This window comes from Lytechinus variegatus, chromosome 1 (genome assembly GCF_018143015.1).
Source record: "Lytechinus variegatus isolate NC3 chromosome 1, Lvar_3.0, whole genome shotgun sequence".
Classification (NCBI taxonomy): domain Eukaryota; kingdom Metazoa; phylum Echinodermata; class Echinoidea; order Temnopleuroida; family Toxopneustidae; genus Lytechinus; species Lytechinus variegatus.
In genome coordinates this window covers 89,489,151-89,509,546 of record NC_054740.1, presented here as the reverse complement: position 1 = coordinate 89,509,546, position 20,396 = coordinate 89,489,151, and the positions used below count along the sequence as shown (strand labels likewise).

The 20,396-nt window shown below is 33.6% G+C and overlaps 1 protein-coding gene across 5 annotated transcripts in view; it reads right to left on the bottom strand.

Moving 5' to 3' along the window:
- Nucleotides 1–7,063: 7,063 nt before the first annotated feature.
- LOC121427793 overlaps nt 7,064–20,396 on the bottom strand; it is a 78,289-nt gene continuing 64,956 nt past the window's right edge. For 3 of the 5 annotated variants that reach the window (XM_041624356.1, XM_041624363.1, XM_041624384.1), the window contains 8 exons: nt 19,807–19,879; nt 17,560–19,424; nt 16,972–17,022; nt 16,179–16,306; nt 15,655–15,763; nt 14,596–14,976; nt 12,089–12,163; nt 7,064–11,219 (listed from right to left, as the gene is read on the bottom strand). In XM_041624356.1, coding sequence (XP_041480290.1) covers nt 11,100–11,219; nt 12,089–12,163; nt 14,596–14,976; nt 15,655–15,763; nt 16,179–16,306; nt 16,972–17,022; nt 17,560–19,424; nt 19,807–19,879 — 2,802 coding nt within the window. In that variant the 3' untranslated portion in view covers nt 7,064–11,099. The remainder of the gene's footprint in view (nt 11,220–12,088; nt 12,164–14,595; nt 14,977–15,654; nt 15,764–16,178; nt 16,307–16,971; nt 17,023–17,559; nt 19,425–19,806; nt 19,880–20,396) is intronic. The other 2 variants (XM_041624371.1, XM_041624378.1) reach the window with 2 other exon arrangements.

The window sequence follows — 20,396 nt, the reverse complement described above, 5'->3', positions numbered from 1 at the left end:
ATTATCGTCACGTACATTTAGTCTATGAATACAGACATATTTCTAACCTGAAGCCTTTAGATCCGAGTATTTCTCCGTCAAAACAACATTAATTTATTTTAAAAACCAAAAAATAGGTAATTTTCATAATCAAAAGGGTTGATTTAGACTAATAACCAATTGCTTTAATTATTTTAAGAAGAGAAGCTTACAAGGGTCTCCTGTACCCTTGAATCGAATACTTATTGATCACAAGAAGAGAACCACTAATGAATAATTCATTTTTCTTCAGTGGCCATCCTAAGGTTTGAAAATTCGCCGCTCGGCCCCTCACCTCAATACACGTACGTAGGACCTATACCCACGCCCCCAACTTTTCAGAACCAACTGCACGCCTTTTGGTGATCATGCTGGGGGGGGGGGTCACCGTGAGCGACAATTAATAAGCCGCCTTTAATTCTACCTTTCTTAATTTCTTTCAGCTGAAACTGGAAAAATGAATGAAACTGATTTTTAAAGGACAAGTCCACTCCAACAAAAAATTGATTTGAATGAAAAGAGAAAAATGCAACAAGCAGGACAATGAAAAAAGTTATGACATTTTACATTTTTGCTTTAAGTTCACAAACCAGTTATATATATATATGCACATCCTATAGTAGGTATGCAAATTAGGAGAATGATGACATCATCTACTCACTATTTCATCTGTATTCTATTATATGAAATAGGGTAATATTCTATTTTTCTCCTCATTGTCAAGTGAAGCGACGATTAATTTCTCCCTGAACATGTAGAATGAGCATGGTTTAATACAATGTGATTCAGTCAAGAGTGGCACTTATCGTCAAATCTATATAAAAATGAAATATTGTATAATTTAAACAATGAACAAAAGAAATAGTGAGTGAGGGACATCATCGACTGTCTCATTTGAGTTGTCCATATCACTGTTATGTGAAAAATAATTGAAACTTTTTAATGTCATATTTATTTTACAGCCGATTTTGATTAAATGTTCAACATTTTAATGTGTACGGTGTGTGTGTGTGTGTGTGTATGTGTGTATTTGAGTTTTGTCAGACGTGTATCAATCAGATATGATTATTTACGTCTGGGACCGACCTTTAACGTCACCATCCGAAAGACGTGACCAGGGTTCGAACCTCGAACCTCTGCATCAATTTGTAACTTCCCCACATAGCTTGGATTACAGGTGCACGCCACAACGCCCAGTTATGGCGTATCTTTATGAATTACTTATTTTACAGGTGGTAACTTGATATATTAGTTATGAAGACTTCATCAAGATATGATAAAGGTCCGTTTATGAAATTTATAAAGTGAGTTATTTGTATTCACTGCAAGAAGAAATAAAATTTCGGAATATAGGCCCTACTTATGCCGTGTTATCACTAAATGCACGGCAGTCAAATATTTCTGAAAATCTGATACCCATAAATAGCACTTATGTTCTTTATTTTTTTTTTATTAATCAGTTCGGGGTGGAGTTCGATCGCTTGTCACTTAGAAAAATAATATAAGGATAAATCATGACCATTATGAGGCATAAATTCCAATATTTTAAATCAATAGATTTTGTAAAAGGCATTTCTGCCGATTGCCACTCAAGAATCCGGGTCAAGAATAGGCCTAACGTATTTATAGGTATACACGCCTCAATAATACGGTCCGATCAGAATTTAGTCTATGGAATAAACAAAATTATATTTACACAGAACATTCCAAAATATGCCGTATTATTTGGAAATTATTGCATGACATTCCTGCGAGCTGCATTAATTTTCATTTACATGATATTGTACTGTTTTTCCCGTCTGTTTTCTTAACCGCGTAGGCCTATATTTATGAGACTGTCCCTCACAAATCCTCACAAACATTTCGTTTTATATACGGGCCTATATACTCATTGAAAGGAATAAAATGTATAGTTCAAGTGAACTGAATCATAAGAAGTAGAACATAATTGGCCTTCGGCAGATCATAAAAACTTCTATTGAGCTGCAAGCGAGCAAAAATGAGCGAGCAAAATTTTGACATTTTTAATATGAAGCTAATTTTGAAAGTTATAGGCCTATTAATTTCACCCCTTTTCCTTTCGTTTTTCTCTCTTTTTTCTTTGGTCGTGAAAATTTGGAGGCCCATTGCTCAAAGCCCCTACCCCATCTATACACTAGAGCTATAAAAAAAATTGCATGATTTTTTGGTGAAAATTATAAACAATAGTTATGAAACCTAAATCTCTGTAATCGATATTAGAACAATGCCTCACTGTTCACCAATGTTCTTAACTTGATATGAATTTAACATTCAAAATTTGAATTGAAATAAATAATAATCTTGAATAAACTTAGAAAACAAAGTTGGTGATATTTTGGGGGTTTTATGCTCTTATTGTTTTTTCAATTTGCATTGTTCATTATGTCCAATCTATTTAGCATTAATTTTATTAAACCATGAATTTGGCATTATATTTCAGAAAAGAAAAGTATTATTTTCATGATTGTGTGGTTCTAGAAACATCAAGGTACCATTCAAACGCCTGTTTACAGTGTATTTATCGTACTGTCACTGAGAGTTTTCTCAGAAACCCAAAAATGTAGTTTGTGGAGTTATTTTTTTTTCTTTACTATGTATTACACCTTCTATATTGTACAAGTTATTTCTTCCCAGCTTTTTTAGTATTGTCATTTTCTCTGTAAAGGAACACTTCAGGCTGAAAATAAGACGATTTGAACAGATAAAGAAAAATCAGACAAACAAAACACTTATTGATCAAAATCGGACAAGGAATTACAGAGTTATGACATGAAGATTTTAGTTATTTGGGTGAAACAGTTCTACGCATGTCTTCATGAATATTCAACAAACAAATTTATGATGTAAAATCCCCATTTGTTCTTTTGTATTTCATTACATGCTTATTTGAAATTTGTCATTTAAGAATGAAAAAATAATTATAATTTCATGGAATAACATTAACAAAATGAAAATTAAGGATATACGACATCATCAGCCTACCTTGAAATGAATATTCATGACGATGAGCATAAAACCGTCTTCACAAAATATTTCTAAACATTCAAGAAATTCATGATTTTTCGTTATCTGAATGTGATAGAATTTTCAGCATTTTGGTTTGTGTATGAAATTTATAATGTAAAAGGTAAGGTGGAGTGAACGCTCATAGCGTGGTGGTTGGTTGGTAAGTGTTGCAATTAAAAGTTCCTGCCCAGCTACCAGACCTTGTGAATCATCAATTTTCTTGTTTTTATTGTTGAATTCACTATTGTCAGGTCTTATTTGAACATGATGAATGCTTAAAGGGGAATCCAGCCTGGTCATAAAATGTTGTGTTGGAAAAGAGAGAAATAATTTATTAAAGAGAATGGTGAAAGTTTGAAAGAAATCGGACAAGCAGTAAGAAAATTATGCCTGGATGCTTTAAAGGTCAAGTCCACCCCAGGAAAAATGTTGATTGGAATAAATAGAGATAATCAAACATAACGCTGAAAATTTCATCAAAATTAGATGTAAAATAAGAAAGTAATATTTGACATTTTAGAGTTTCACTTTAATGTTGTTCACAAAATAGTGATATGCATAACTCAGTGACATGCAAATGAGACAGTCGATGATGTCCCTCACACATGCACTATTTCTTTTGTTTTTATGTTTGAATACAATATTTCCTCTTTTTTTTACAGATTTGGCAATAAGGTCCAACTTGACTGAACCATATAGTATTAAACAATGCAAATTCCACATTTTCAGGGAGGAATTATCGTTGTTTCACTTGACAATGAGGAGAAAATTAGAATATTTCATATTTCATATAATAAAATACAAAACAAAAAGTGAAGGCATTTGCATACCCATCAGAACGCGAATATAAATGTTTTGTGAAATCAAGCGAAACTTTAAAATGTCAAAACTTTCTTATATTTTACATCCGATTTTGATGAAATAATATGCTTGTTTGATTTTTCCCTTTTTATTTGAAACTTTTTTTAATTAATTTTTTGTTGGGGTGGACTTGTTCTTTAAAGTCATGTTGTAAAGGCAAATTCGAAACATTTCTGACCGTCTTTGCCGCATACCTTGCCGTACTTCTAGGTACCAAAATTCATTCCTACCTCAAACAGTGCAGAAAATCATTATCTAGCTTGTATCTTTTGTTGATTAGTAGTGTTTTTCCATTTTCTCCCTCTTTCCCTTTTCTCTCTCCTCATTTCTGTCTTTCCCCCTATTTTTCTTCTTTTTCCTTCAGTCTTCTGTTATACTTTTTTCTTTTCTCTTTCCTCTCTTGGAATTCTCCGCCTCCTCCTAGCTTCTCCCCCTTTCTCTTTCCTCTCTCCCCTCTTCTCCTTCCTCTCTCTCCCCTTTCCTCCCTCTATTTCTCTTTCCACTCCCTTTTCCATTTCTTTCTCTTTTTCCCTCTCTCACTCCCCTTCCTTTTTATTTAATTCTTTTCTGTTTCTTCCTTTCCTCTCATATCTTTCTTTAAGGAATTATTTGTTGCTGTACTGTTTCAGGTTTGAATTTAAAGCATTCACACGTTTAATACTTGCAATTAGGCCTACTCTCCTCTTGTGCAATATCAACAGAGTGCTTGGACTTCTTGCATGACAATAATAATGGTGATAGTAATGACAATGTTCAAATATTTCAGTTTACCCTCATCTTTACCTTCCCTTTTTTGTGCTCGCTTCAATTGCTATACTTAACTTACACTTTTAGTGACCATTGTGAAATGTCTTGTATCATGAGTTTTTATTCGTAAGTTTGCCTCTTATTCTCTTTCCAGTTTCCACCTCTTGCTTTCCCTTTTCTTTTGACTTATCCCTATTGCTTTTCCTTTTCTCATCCTTTTCCTCTCCTCTCTCATCCCCTATTCTTCTCTGGTGACACCTTGTAGTAATTATGTTATGGCTTTTGGCATTTACTTATGATATAATACTTTTTTATCTGTATGAATCTGTATTGTTATATTTTGTTATGTTTCTATTTGTACATGACTTGTTAACAGTCACACATTTCAGTCTTTGACTGCTTGTGATTGTATTTTGATATGACATTATAAATATTTCACATTTTCATACATATGGGTATGGCAGGTCTTCCTGGAGCTAAAGTTGCAGCTCCTGCAATGAATCAGTTGTGAATCTAATTTTTCAATTCTTGGAGGATTTTTTTTGAACAAACATAATTTCATATAAAAATACAAAGGAACAAATGTGAAATCCTCAGTTTGCTCATTGAATATTCATGAAGACAAGCATATACAGATATTTCACCAAAATACTGCCAATATTCAAAATGTCATAACTTTGTTATTCCATGTCCAATTTTCTTTATCTGTTTAAATCATTTTTATTTTAAGCCTGTTTTGGAGTACCCCTTTAATAAATAATACTAATGATAATAATAATAACACTAACAACAATAATAATAACAATATTAATAATAATAATAAGTGGAGCACCTCTGGCAGTCTCGCCTGCATTACGTGATTCAATATAGCAGCTGCAGTGCTGACTTTGAAAACTACTATAAATTATTAACAAAAAACACCATTCATATGTGATATAATACTACGTTCATTGACCCTAAATGACATTTAACCTTGATCATGTGACCTCAGACAGTCAGACTTGTCAATGATACTTGATTACCCCTATGTCCACATTTCATGAAGTATATCCATAAACTTTCAAATCTATGATGGCAATTCAACAATTACCCTCAATATGGACGAAGTTTATTGACCTTAACTGACTTTGACCTTGTTGTGTGACCTGAAACTAAAAAGGGATGTTTAATGATACTTGATTACCAGTATTCTTATGTCCAAGTTTTATTAACTAGATCCATAAACTTTCAGTTAGGATGGCGATTCAACAAATACCCCAAACATGGCAAAAGTTCCATGACCTTAATGGACCTTTAACCTTGGTCATGTGACCTGAATCTTGCACGGGATGTTCAGCAATACTTGAAGATCCATAAACTTTTAAAGGTATGATGCTAAATGACCTTTGACTTTGGTCATGTGACCTGAAACTTGCAAGGGATGTTCAGAGATACTTGATTACTTTTTAAGTCCAAGTTTTATGAACTAGATCCATAAACTTTTAAAGGTATGATGCTAAAAGACCTTTGACCTTGGTCATGTGACCCGAAACTCAAGCAGGATGTCAAGTGATACTTGATTAACCTTAGGTCCAAGTTTCACGAACTTTTTAAGTTATGATGTCAACAATAATAATAATAATAAAAATAATATAGATATATTTACTCAAGAAAGCCACTTCAGTTCCGAGAACTGTTCTCCCAGCGGACCCTCCCAGCTATTATTACCTCAGCTGTAGCTGGGCTGCCTAGGCGTTCAAACATTCAAGGAATTTCTTCCTTCTAAGTACCCATTCACCTTACCTGGGTTGAGTGCAGCACAATGTGGATAAATTTTTTGCTGAAGGAAATTACGACATGGCTAGGATTCAAACCCACGACCTTCTGTTTCAAAGTTAGAAAACTCATCCACTGGGCCACAATGCTCCACATAATAGTAATAATAGTAATGATAACAATAATCATAATGATAATAATTATACCTATTATTTATAACACGTTTTACTCAAATGCCAAAAGCGCTTACAATTTCAGTTTACCTAATTCATACAAAAACAAATACAGAATGACATACATAAGGCTGTTGCCTAGAACAAACAAGTTTTTAGAGACTTCTTAAGTGAATCAATAATAAAGTTAAACCAAGGAGCTTGATTAAAGTTACTGTTTCCTCTTACATTCACCTTTTGTAACAGAATTAATAACCTCTCCTCCCTCTTTTTAATGTCTATAACTCTCATCTCACCCACTCTCTCTTCCTACCCCTTCTCTGTCTTTTCCGCTCTCCTCTCCTCCCTCCCTTCCCCGCTCTTCCCTCCCTCCCACCCACCACCCCCCCACCCCATTCATTCTTACTTCATCTCTGCTGCTCTCATGAAAATTATACTGATCTAATTCACTAAATTTCAGTCATATTTTATCATCATCAAAATAATGAACAAGGATTCTTTTATTTCCCTTTATTACAGTAAATTTCAATGTCGAGAAAAGAGAAAACATCATAAAAATCAGCAATAAAAGTACAAATACCAATATCTTACTTTTAGTACAAATATAGCTTTTCTGTAAAAATATATACTGCGATATGGCAGTTCTTATTTCATGATGTAAAGCACAGAAATATCAGTAAATCAAAAATTCTTAGGAGGAAAATAATTTGTTAAATTCTTAATATTCCATATAGCTGTGGTGTATATAATATTACATTGTCCATAAAATATCCCATATAGAAATAGAAATATATATGCATGAAATACATCAGTAACAATATACAATCATACACTGAATATTAGTTATCACTATTATATCCTTCTGTCTATATATGTGAGACATACATGAATATTTACTACTTGTATATTATAACACATAATCATATTAGGAATGCAAGAAATTTCTTAAATACATTTATGAATGGACAAGCAGCTAATAATTCCAAAGGCAGGATGAGAAAGACACATTTCACAGAGATTGCTATTCATGTTAAACCAACAGAATTAATAAAAACAGGTATAACTTTCTTCAAATATTCCCATCATCGACCCAGTAGTGAGAATACCTCATACATACTACGTGGCTTGAATTAGTAGAGGGCTGAGGCACTGATTCAATGAAACAAAGAAAAGAAAGAAAAAAAAGGGGGAACTAGAATCTACAAGATGTAATTAATTGTAGTTCCTATGAAAAATAAGCCCTACATGAAACATAAGAAAGAAATGTTTTGAAACAGTGTCATAAAAATACCAATACATATACTCCAAGATGGTAACCAGATTTATATATCTCTGCCATAATCTGTAAAAATACAATAATTTTATTGATGGGGAAACTTATTTGTCTTCGAGACAACCACTTGCAGAAACCATAAAGGTCTATAGTATACACTGAATATAAGTGTATTACTCTCTTTTCTTCATAACACAAGTCACACAGATTAAATAAAAAAAAAAAAGACATGCTTCTCCAAATTCAATACAATCATTAATATTTTTTTTTGTTTCATTATAACACAGAAACATACCTTAACTCAAACCTAATTTATAATAATATGTCCATTGATTGTAATAGTGCAGTTACCTACTTCACTACATACTTGGTATGATATTATTACCCTGGCTCACTGTAAATAGGTGTTAAAGCATTCAAGGAATAAATCCCTTTGGGTATCCATTCACCTCACCTGGGTTGAGTGAAGCCAGAACGGATCATTTTCTTGTTTAAATTTTTTTTTAACTCCTGGAGTAGAATTTGAAATCATGACCCTCTCTCTGATCAAAAGGCTTTTAGTTTCCTCACAAAAGCTAACCTGTTAAAAATACCTGTATTAACCCTCCTAAAATACATGTATTTATCTTACTGGCTAGGTCATATTTATTCACTGTAGATATTCAAATGTGTGTGTACATTGCGTACCATGTAATCTGTTTTTATTTTCATGCAATTTGATATGGAAATTAAACGTAAATGAAACAAAAACAAACACAAAACTACAACTACTGAAATGATATACATTTATGTAATATAAAAAAAATTAAACAGGACCAGCCTGAGGTTAGTTCAATTCAATTATAGACATAATACTTTATCTTATCTTACAAGGCACTAACAACTTTAAATATTTCATTATTTTAAATTTATTCAAATCTCATGAGTGACCAAATATAAATTCATGAAAAATTAACTTTTTTTACGTTTTCATAAGAATAATTGATTCAGCCATGATAAATACATGTTCAGGCAAATGATAGAAAATGCCATACACTATAAATTGTAAAGACTGCATTCGATAAAATGAAAAAGCTGTAAAAACCAAATTTAGCAGTAAATAAGAGAAACAAAAACAAAATTGATGAAACGATTGCTTCATGGTTAAGGCCCTGTTCAATTATGAGTATCCAGCAAATGAATGCATGCTTAACATTCATCTTATTGTGCAAGTTTCAAAATATGCTCTGGGCTTACTTCATATCTTATAAACATGGACATAGCAAATGATGAGCCTATAGATGGTGACTACATAATATAAGCAATGAATAGAAGAGTATAGAAAGCAGACATCTAGCAAAAGCTGAGCAAACAAACTTAATGACCAGGGAATGTCAAATGACTGTGTGTCATTTCGTGGAACAAAACTCAGCTAAACATTTGCACTGTGATATGTTATATTGTGATGAGGCCTTAAATATAACACTCTGAGCAAGATATGATCAAAAGACCAGTTTGAATATGGTCAAAAACAAAACTAAAAGGAAATCCCATCATCAAAGCATGTATTGTGTATAGCTACTCAATAGTGCTCACTAAATTTTCACATCAAATAACTAAATGCAAACTTCCATACACCACAATTCTGTTCAGACAAGATCCAATTCAATTAGGAAAAGAAACTATATATGTATATAATTTGTATAATCTTTGCATAACATGTTTAGTCATGTAAATCTAATTGTTCCTTTATAAAATTTTTGCATAATTATCATTCATAATATTTCAATGAAATGGCAGCTACTGCACAATGAATCTCTTCTTGCTTTATTCTTGAGCCATAATATAATCATGGAAGTGGGTAAACAATGCTCATTAAAGACAAATACACTGGCCATGTAGAATATCAGATTAATATAAATGTGTACACATTAAACTGCCATCACTTTATCATTTGTTATGGAAATTTGACATCTAGTTGCAAACGGCAAAGTAATAAATTAAAAAGTATTCAAACAGCACCATTAAATTTTGCACCACAAGCCATAAACGCATCTTGCAATAAAAAGTTGAGTATAATTCTTATGTGAGTTGAGTAGCACACAATCTTGCCCAATCTTTACTGTTTAGTCAGCTATAAAACAACTTTCTTAAAACATTGATGAAATATTAATGGATGACTTACGAATGACCAGAATATAAAAAGAAATATGCGATTCCACATTGTAAATTACTTGTATCAGCAAGAGTTGAAATATGAAGATAAGGCTAACACAATGTGGGTGGCCCTGCACAAAAGCATGTGAAACACAGACACCATAACTGCTGGGAGGAACCTTTGACAGAAAGGAAGTACCCTTACCATGGAATCATTGATATCTTAAAGCTATGTCCTTTGCTGTCTGACCTTAAGGACTACAATTGAATTGCCAGCTAAATCATTGACTTGGGTTTTGAATTTGAGACAAAGTTACTACCTTTCATTCACATTATAAGAAATATTTGACCACACTTTGTATGACATTCAAGTAGAACTTTTGGCATCCCTTTACCATTTAATATTCCAGTCATTTGAAAAGTCATGAATAACCTCATGTTCAAAAGAGTCACGAAATAACACAAACTTATAAAGAACTCATACTCTTCTGAATAATGGAAGTATTAAATCCTGACTACAGATCTTTATGTGTAAACCTAAAAGAGAACTAATTTGAGGCTACATTTACATTTTCAGCAAAGCTGTAATATGAAAATTTAAAAATCTCAAAGCAGCTTATTTAGATGCCAGCCCATTTTAGGTTTAAAGATAAGCAGAAGATATTTTAAAACATCTGAACTCAAATCATACATTCCTCAACAGACAAATATTGATTTTATCTTCTATTAACTTTCAATTTTACATTGAAATAATTATGTCTATTAGCCATCATTAATTCAGTCTTAGAACTTTTCTTCTGGTAAGTGTATCTTCTTATTCATCAAATTAGAGCTTAATCATCATCCCATTGTCATTGACACCTCCCCACTGGATAAGGTCACATCCCCCACTGACCTCTCTCTCTCAAGATCAAATGAAATCTGAGTACTGAAGCTTTTCCTGCACTCTGTCAGTTGGTGGAAGACATTCCAAGGACATCTCAAGGACAGTAGCTACATTGTACCTCTCTGGAGATCAATTCCAGTTCATTCTCCCACGTCTCCATTGATGTATTTAGACTGGGAATACAGGAACTGGTCTTTTCTTCTTGCTGGTAATGAAATCAGTTTCAACTTTCTTTATCTCTAGCCATTTGGTGGAAGACTGTCTCAAAGCCTGACATGGTCATACTTGTTTCCTTCAGTTCTCTGACCATCGATCTCAGGTTTTCTATCTCCATGTCTTTAGCCTATTGATTAAACAAGACAGAAACATGCAAAAAGAAAAATCTGTAAATACTAATAAATTACAGTTCTTAAAATAACATTAAACCAAGCACAAACTTCAACTCCCTATACATCAGCATTATAAACTGTATTATTCTAAAATATGCTATAACTTTATCAAATGGGCTTATATTTCTAAACTGAAAGTGTGACAATGTCTATTCATATTGAATAAACATACTTACTCAACTGTTGAGGAGTTTTATTTTCATTTTCGCCAGTGGAGACAGGAATAACTTACAAAATAACATTTACCATGAACATTCATTATTGTTCAAGAGAAGTGGGATTGAGCAAGAGGAAGTACACTATGATAATAATATAACATCTTTATTTATTTCAAAATCAAAAGTGTGAATAAAGAAATAAAAATTCACTTATTTTCATATAAATCACTGGAAACAAATGCAATATATAGTTTTATTTACTTACATTTGGTAAGTAAAAAAGAAAAGGAAATAGATAAATTTTATAAATGCCACAAATAATAATGTTAATAAAAATGTTAACACTGGAGGAGCCTCATACCTTCATGGTTACTATTGCAGTCAAGTGAATATACTCTATGCACGACTTATACATATTTGTTAGTTACAACATACATTGATACATAAATGATTATTATGAGGTTGAATTATGAACATCTGACTGTATGGATTAATGAATGACTTTGTAGGACGTATCATTTGAATTTAGGGAACAATTCACAATACAAGTCATGATATTCAACTTTAGCAGATGAAATAACCACTTGGAATTATTACCCATGCTAATTATTGTGATAATAAAAAATCAATCAAAATAACATTAAAATAACAAATCAGTTATGTACCTGCATCTGAACTTGCAACAACTGGGATTCCATATGAATTTCCCTCCTCACTTCAGACAGGATAGACTGTCTCACCTAGAGGAATAATGGAATAACCCAGTCCCCAAATCATAAACATGCACTGAAAATAATATAATCAAATTTGAAGTATGGTTCATTCAGTTAATAGGGTATAAAATATATTGATTGAGAGCTTGAAAACTCTCTGATGAAATGATATAAACATGCCCTTCTAATAAAGTAAACCAATTATTTTTGCTATGAAATATAACAAGCTATTCCAATGCTTAACAAAACAAGTGGAATGCCTCTGGCCGTCTCACCTGCATCACGCAGTTCAATATAGCAGCAGTGCTGACTTTGAATACTACTCCAACTCGCACAAGATGTTCAGTGATACATGGTTACTCTTATGTCCACTTTTTATGAACTAGACCAATAAACTTACAGAGATATGATGGTTATTCAACAGATACACCAAATTCGGCCAAAGTTCATTGACCTTTGACCTTGGTCATGTGACCTGAAATGCGCACAGGATGTTCAGTGATACTTGATTACTCTAATGTCCAAGTTTAACGAACTAGACCAATAAACTTTCAAAGTTATGATGGTAATTCAACAGATACCCCCGATTCGGCCAAAGTTCATTGACCCTAAATGACCTTTGACCTTGATCATGTGACCTGAAACTCAAACAGGATGTTCAGTGATACTTGATTACTCTTATGTACAAGTTTCATGAATCAGATCCATAGACTTTCAAAGTTATGATGGTAATTCAACAGATACACCCAATTCGGCCAAAGTTCATTGACCTTTGACCTTGGTCATGTGACCGGAAACGCGCACAGGATGTTCAGTGATGCTTGATTACTCTAATGTCCAAGTTTAACGAACTATACCAATAAACTTTCAAAGTTATGATGGTAATTCAACAGATACCCCCGATTCGGCCAAAGTTCATTGACCCTAATTGACCTTTGACCTTAATCATGAGACCTGAAACTTGCACAAAATTTTCAGTGATGCTTGATTACTATTATGTCTAAGTTTCATGAATCAGATCCATAAACTTTCAAAGTTATGATGGGAATTCAACAGATATCCCCAATTCGGCCAAAGTTCATTGACCCTAAATGACCTTTGACCTTGGTCATGTGATGTGAAACTCAGGCAGGATGTTCAGTGATACTTGATTAACCTTATGTCCAAGTTTCATGAACTAGGTCCATATATTTTCTAAGTTATGAAGACATTTCAAAAACTTAACCTCAGGTTAAGATTTCGATGTTGAATCCTCCAACATGGTCTAAGTTCATTGACCCTAAATGACCTTTGACCTTGGTCATGTGACATGAAACTCTAATAGGATGTTCAGTAATACTTGATTAACCTTATGGGCAAGTTTTATTAACTAGGTCCATATACTTTCTAAGTTATGACGTCATTTCAAAAACTTAACCTCAGGTTAAGATTTGATGTTGACGCCGCCGCCGCCGTCGCCGTCGGAAAAGCGGCGCCTATAGTCTCACTTTGCTTCGCAGGTGAGACAAAAATGAGATGCGTGTTAGAATCATACCAGAATGCTGCACTGCATTACTATTAGTATAAAGATTAACTACTGTGTATGTGAAAAATCATCTTCTAATGAAAACAAAGGTTAAAGCTCATAAATTTATTTCCATAAACCTAGAGAGATTGAAATACAAAATCATATGGAAACATGATGTTAATGTCTGTTAATGATATGGGAAACAAGTAACAGACTACATAAACTAAAATGCAAAGAAAGAGCTCTACATGACTTTTTTAAAGGTTTTATTGGAACTGTAATTATATTTAAAAAAACAATATAATATAGCACTTTTCACATAGGAACCACATCACTAAGTGCATTACAGATATACTTTTCACTGCATTGCCCTTGCCATTGAATGAAGGGAAAATAACAATGACCATCTCAATTTGAATTTTAGAATTTTCATAGCAAGTTTGACAAATCTGTAAGCACTTTCAAGAATAAATCTGTAGAAATACTTTTATTGCAATAGCAAACATAATTTTTCATTTTTTAAGGCCAGTCTACTGAAAGCTTTGCAACATTTTCGCCTTCTTCGCCGAGTATAAAAGTACATTTCAGTCTAAACAAATTTCAAAAATAAAGTTGTGTTAGAAAAAAAATGTTTAACATTGAAGATTGAATCACTATTTATAGAAAGCAGCAAAGGTAGAGGCCAAAACAAAACAAGTTTTGTTCTCTTTGCCAAAGAAACAAAGGGTAAATGCCAGTTCTATTTCTTTTTTTTTCTTTTTATTTTGTAAGAACAATTACAAAAGTCAAATAGCTTTGAAATCATAGGTTTTCCTCTTTATATTGTTAATAGTAAGATATCAGTTAAAAGATGTATAATCTAGAGCAGAAGATGATAGAGAATGATACTAACTAGCAGGTGACAGTGCATTGAGAAGCATAGAAGCAAGATGGATTAGACAATGGTCCTTACCTCTCTGACTGCCATGACAACATCCTGTTTGGCTTGGAATTTCATCTTCTTCAAGGCACTTTGTGCTTTATGCAGTTCTTCAATCAACTCCCCCTGGCTCATGGTACCAGGGTATGATAGATCAGATGTAGCTTCATCAGTCTCTCCTTCAGACTGATTCCCATCATCATCCACTGAACCTCCAAAGGTAGCATCAACCAGGCGATTCCTGGGTTTGGATGATTGCCCTGACCAGGAAGGCGTAGGTGAGCTACTGTTCTCCAAGGCCTGAAGATCATCTAAGAAGGTACGCAATGATGTTTGCTCTTTGAGTAGATCTACCATCTGACACATGACATGAGACAGGCTAGGTGACCATAAAGACTCCTTTTCACACTCCTCCTGTGATTGATATTAGAGAAAAAAATATGTTGAATATCTAGAAAAGTAGGTTTCAAAGAGACGATGGATTGTGACTGGATTTTATTCTTTAAATGGCCCGCTTACACTAACTTGAGTACTGAACAAAGACTGCATTTTTAAAGTTTTGTTAGAATTCCTAATGCAGGGAAATGTTTTTCTAGTACCAGGTCACAATTTAATCCTCATGTTTTGAAGGACTGCTACACAAAAATGTCTTGTAGCAATTTTTTTACATAGGAATGTACACACCTTAGTTGATAGCTAAAAAATGTCTATCAAATTTGGAAAGCAAAATTATTCCCTATAAACATAACACAAAAAGAAACCCCCACCCCAAATCAAAATGCCAACTGGTCAAGAAATAAAGGTACTTGCATCATTCAAAGACTGGAAATTTGTTTTTACTCTTATGAAATGGCTCTTATGAATTTTGAAAAGTGACAAGATTGTGTTTAACATGAGCTCACTCATGCGCAACAAATCAGTTGACAGATGTATTTCATTTTTACACAAAACTTACTCATAAAGTGTCAACTGTTTATACCATATGTGCAGAAAACCTTTGTTGTTAAAGAGCAATGCCACTTTAATTCATGGGAAATTTACATTTGTGTTATGTTCCTATAGTCATTATTATCTCTGGTAGGAAAGTCATACCATGTCCATGGATATCACTGCCTGAAATTTCTCCATTAGATTTGTTTGAAGACTTTGAATCTCATCCTTGATCTTGTGACGAACTTTAGACAAGCTGTGTAAGTCAGATCTAAAAAACAGAAATGAAATTCTCACTTTGATTTCATGTCTCAAAAAAAAAGTTCAAACATTCAAAGATCAATTAGAAATACTTTGATAAATAAAGCAACAATAGAACTTTAATTTGCAACATTAATTTGTTGAATATCAATAAGACCTTCATCAAGATTGTATTATTCAGTGGACCAATTGTACCTTTGAAAATCACAAAAGAATGCTTACTATTATTACATTTAATAATGAGCACTTCAATATCCTGATTTGGCTGGTAAACATTAAACAATAACTACACAATTAAACAAAAATAATACAATGGCTGCAATTCCAGGTAAGTAGCTCTGTTTACATTTAATAATAGAATTTCAAATCACTGCATCAAATGTATTTACTGAAAGACCAGATGCATGATCAAAGGCATCACAAACCTCTCTTCTGGGCTTAAAGCAAATCCAACATCTTGAAAAAGTTTAGAGGACCACAATTCCAGTTCTTCTAGATCCTGATGATACCTGCCTAATGCCCTCTGTAGGAGTTTGAGATCCTCCACAGCTTCCTGCATTCAACCATGAAATGAGAAAGAATATCACAAATCAGTCACGATGATTATCAAAACTGCATTTACATCTACATGCTGATGGATGCCAATAAAAAGGTGCACAAAGCACAACATTTCACTGCCATTTCATTCTTGTTTCAACATGCCTAGCAATCAATTAACCCTTTGCGTGCTGATGTTACAATTTTGCATGTTCATACAATTAAATTTAACAATTGTAAAAATTAGTTTTCTCCTATAAAAGTAAGTTCACATTAGAGAAGCTTATAAATTGCAATAGTTCTTGGATAATAGATATAATCATAAGTAACAGTAGTGCAAAAAATAGCATGGAAAAAATTGTCATTATTATCACCCCCAAATTTAATTCACCGTTCAGAGTTAAAAAACCAACCAAAAGCAGATTGTTTAACAAGTTCATCCCAAAGTTTCATATCATATCTATTGAAGTGTAATTAAACCTGAGTTGAAACTACCTACCCAATTTAATAATAATAATAATTTGCATTGATGTTAATAATAACAGATATTTATATACTGCTATCTATCAAATTAAGGTGCACAAGAAAATGCAAATTAATAGTCTGGATGAGTGTCGAAGTGCCACAAAGTGATAATACTAGAACACATAATCTAGGAGAAAAATACCGGTAAGTACTTACACTATGATTGGCTGATTTTAATGGCACTGATGATGATAACAAAGGGTGATCCTGAAAACAAAAGAGAATAACACAAATTACAATGTATATCTGAGAGGGAATATGAATTGTTGGCTTACAAGATGCTAACATTCTATTATATCATTACATCTTGGCCCAGTTACAAAAATTATACATCTGGATGAGAATATTTGTTAAATAGTTTGAATAGTTTGTTAAACAGTAATATGTATACTTTCATGAGAAGTTTCAGAAGTTTAAAAGTGAGAATTCAAAAAATCTAAATCCTCTTATTTCAAATCACTTTACTTTTTTTCAAGGAAATGAAACTGCTGTTTAGGAACTTCGGCCTGGCCTTCATATTGAGAGCTTTACTGCTTATGGAAGAGCTCTCTTCAGTTAATGTTAAGCAATTGATAATCTGAGGGAACATGATCATATATTTTCATTTGTTTTGACAAGAGGCAAACTAAAAAAAACATAAACTTCATGACAACTACACCTACAAGAAGCTTAGAACTTTTGATGAAAGATATCATCAATTTGGATTTACATACATGTATCTTAATCTTGGTTCACAAATCTTACCTGAGATGCAAGAAGTGCTTTAAGTTCTTCTCTCGCCTTAGAGTGTTCTTCTTTGTTGATAATCTCAATTCTTGTGTCTATAACATTATCCAGGAGTGGCTGGGAAGCTACTTCCTTTAACAACTGTTCAGGATCTATAGGGATATCTGAAGCACATTCTGTGACCTCCGAAGGTTGAACCTCATCTATGGCCGATCTACTACTAGACAATGCAACTTGGACAGATGACACATCTATAGAAGCAGTGGTCTGAGCTGTAGAAGACAATTTTTCAGTGTCAGGTAAGGACCCTGGTAATGCTGAAGATACCTCAATTGATCCTGCTGGCAGTGTGGCATCATTCAATGCAGTATCCTGAGTTGTGACAGATTGTTCAGTCTCCCCTGAGTCGGCATTGTTGTGCCCACATTCATTTGAAGCAGTTACACATATACCTGATGTCTCCACATGTCTTACGGTTATTAACGTCTCAACATCGACGACTAGATTTTCTTTCTCTTCAACTTCTTGCTGATCAAGAATACTGTTCTCACTAAAATCTACATCCCTAGGAACATCACAATGTTCCACATCAAATTCACTTGAGCTGTATGCACTAAATGGCACTTTCTTGTCCCATTGGCACTTGATGAAAGACACATCTGCATCATCTGTCACTGTACTAGATGTCTGACTACTGAATTCACATTGATTGATTTCAGAGAGAGTCTGTTCTACCCTCCTTCCACTTCTCTCACCATCACCAATGTTTCCATTATTACAAGAAAGTTCATCATTAGATATATCATCTTTTATACATGTAGATAGATTCTCTGATAAAAATTTGTTGGATACTCGACTACTAAGCTGCACATTGTTTGAGTCACTTACATCTGGTATTGCAGGATTAAGTTTGACTTCATCACAACTCACTTGGTGTTCATAATCAGAATGTTTTGACTTTACTGAGACTGACTCTGTGGAATGGGATGTTGTAATAGAAAGACGTTGACATGCCTCATGGCTTCTGTAGGATGGAATGACATTGGATTCAATGGGTGCAGCATCAGACCCTTCACACACATCTTCAACATTTGTCTCAAGGGCAGCATTACTTTCTTCAGTCACATGTTCCTTGCATTGTTCATCAGGAATGGAAAACTTTGTAACAGATTGCACAGGTCTACCTTCCTTGGTTCCATGACCATCATCAGTCAACCCATCTTGACTGAGAAGCTCTTCATCAACTTCATGTAGAACCTCATAGATTTGTTTATGTGACACTTTCAGACTTGATTCCACCTGTGTTTGTACCCCTTTACTTTCAGCATTACGCTTAAAGCCATACCCTTCTGGATCCACACTTTTCATTTTCATCAATTTGGGATGCTTACGTCTGGTTGACTCGGAGGGACCTTGGTTGCTTTCTTTATCAAGTTCTTTTGAGGTTGTGTGAAGGGAAGACAATATCTCAACAACTGTTTTGGGTCCTGACTCCTCTACCCTTCTATCCTGTGCTGCAGGGTATGTGCGATATCTTGTACGTTGTGTGTCACTCTTAAGTAATTCAGTCACCACTATCGCATCATCAAATGGGGAATCATCCAATGAGGTCACAGATGGAAGACTTTGCATTGATTCTTGACTTATTGTAAGTTCTGCATTCTTATCTGAAGTTGCAACAGAGTTATAATGTAGTCTCTGGAATTGACTAGAGTCCAAGGGCTCTATATCAGCATCAAAACTTGTCTGGGTGATCTTTGAATCAGAGGTAATGGTAGAGTTACCAGAAGTGCTTTTGGGTGATTCTGTCTCATTGCTTCCTGTATTTTCATCTGCAAAGCCACTGCTATCTGACTGTGTGCTATCACTGCGGATCAAATTACCTAAGGGAAAAAAAAGAATGTACTACTGGTAAGAGAGAGTATCATTCCTGTAAAATTTGATATAAGGGTGGGGGTATAAAAAGTTTTCAGCATTGGTTTATCAGCTCAAAATATTCAGTGAAATCCTAGCCTTTGCAGTGGACTCTGGCTGTCACTAAAATATCAGATATGCTGACAAGCTTATTACTGAAATGTTGCCGAGATCTTCAACATTTGGCATTGATTCACTATACACATTAAGACAAAGACATGCCACACAATATACAATGGGACATTCTTTCCGTGAATAATTGCACGATCACAAAAAATATACATTTGAACATGGTAGAGTGAATCTAGTAGGTCTATATTCAGGATTGCATTTTCTTTTTATCCAACTCACCTTGGTTATTCAAACTAGCTTCTGCAGTATGATTCATACCAGTGTTATCTTCCAATCTCTCCTCACTGGAAAGCTGTGATAAAAAGAAAAGAAAATTATACATGTATATCAAGGTTATTTTAATTTTGCTCCAGAAAACAAATCAATTAAATGTGTATATTCACTGGGAGGTCAAGTTTTAACATATACATGTAGGCTATATACAAACATCTTTCTTTGTAAAATGTTACTAATCTTTAAAGGACAGTTGTGAATTCTATTGAAGTTTTAATCTTGTAATATAACATGTAAGCTGCTTACTTTGGTTGCTCTTAACTTCATAAATAATCATTGAAAAAGATATTTGAATTACTCTATTCTTTGCATAATTACAAAAATACACTTCTCTTTGGGGGAAAAAATATACATGAACATAGCTGGTATAAACCATGAACCGAAAAGAGCTACAATTTTTGAAAAAAAATTGGCACAAAGTAAAAGGTACATGTATCTCTCCCACAGAACAGCTTTGCCACAAAAAAAAACAAAACAACAGAACTGGGGGGTGTTTCACAAAGATTTAAGTATGACTTAGAGTCACACTTAAATGT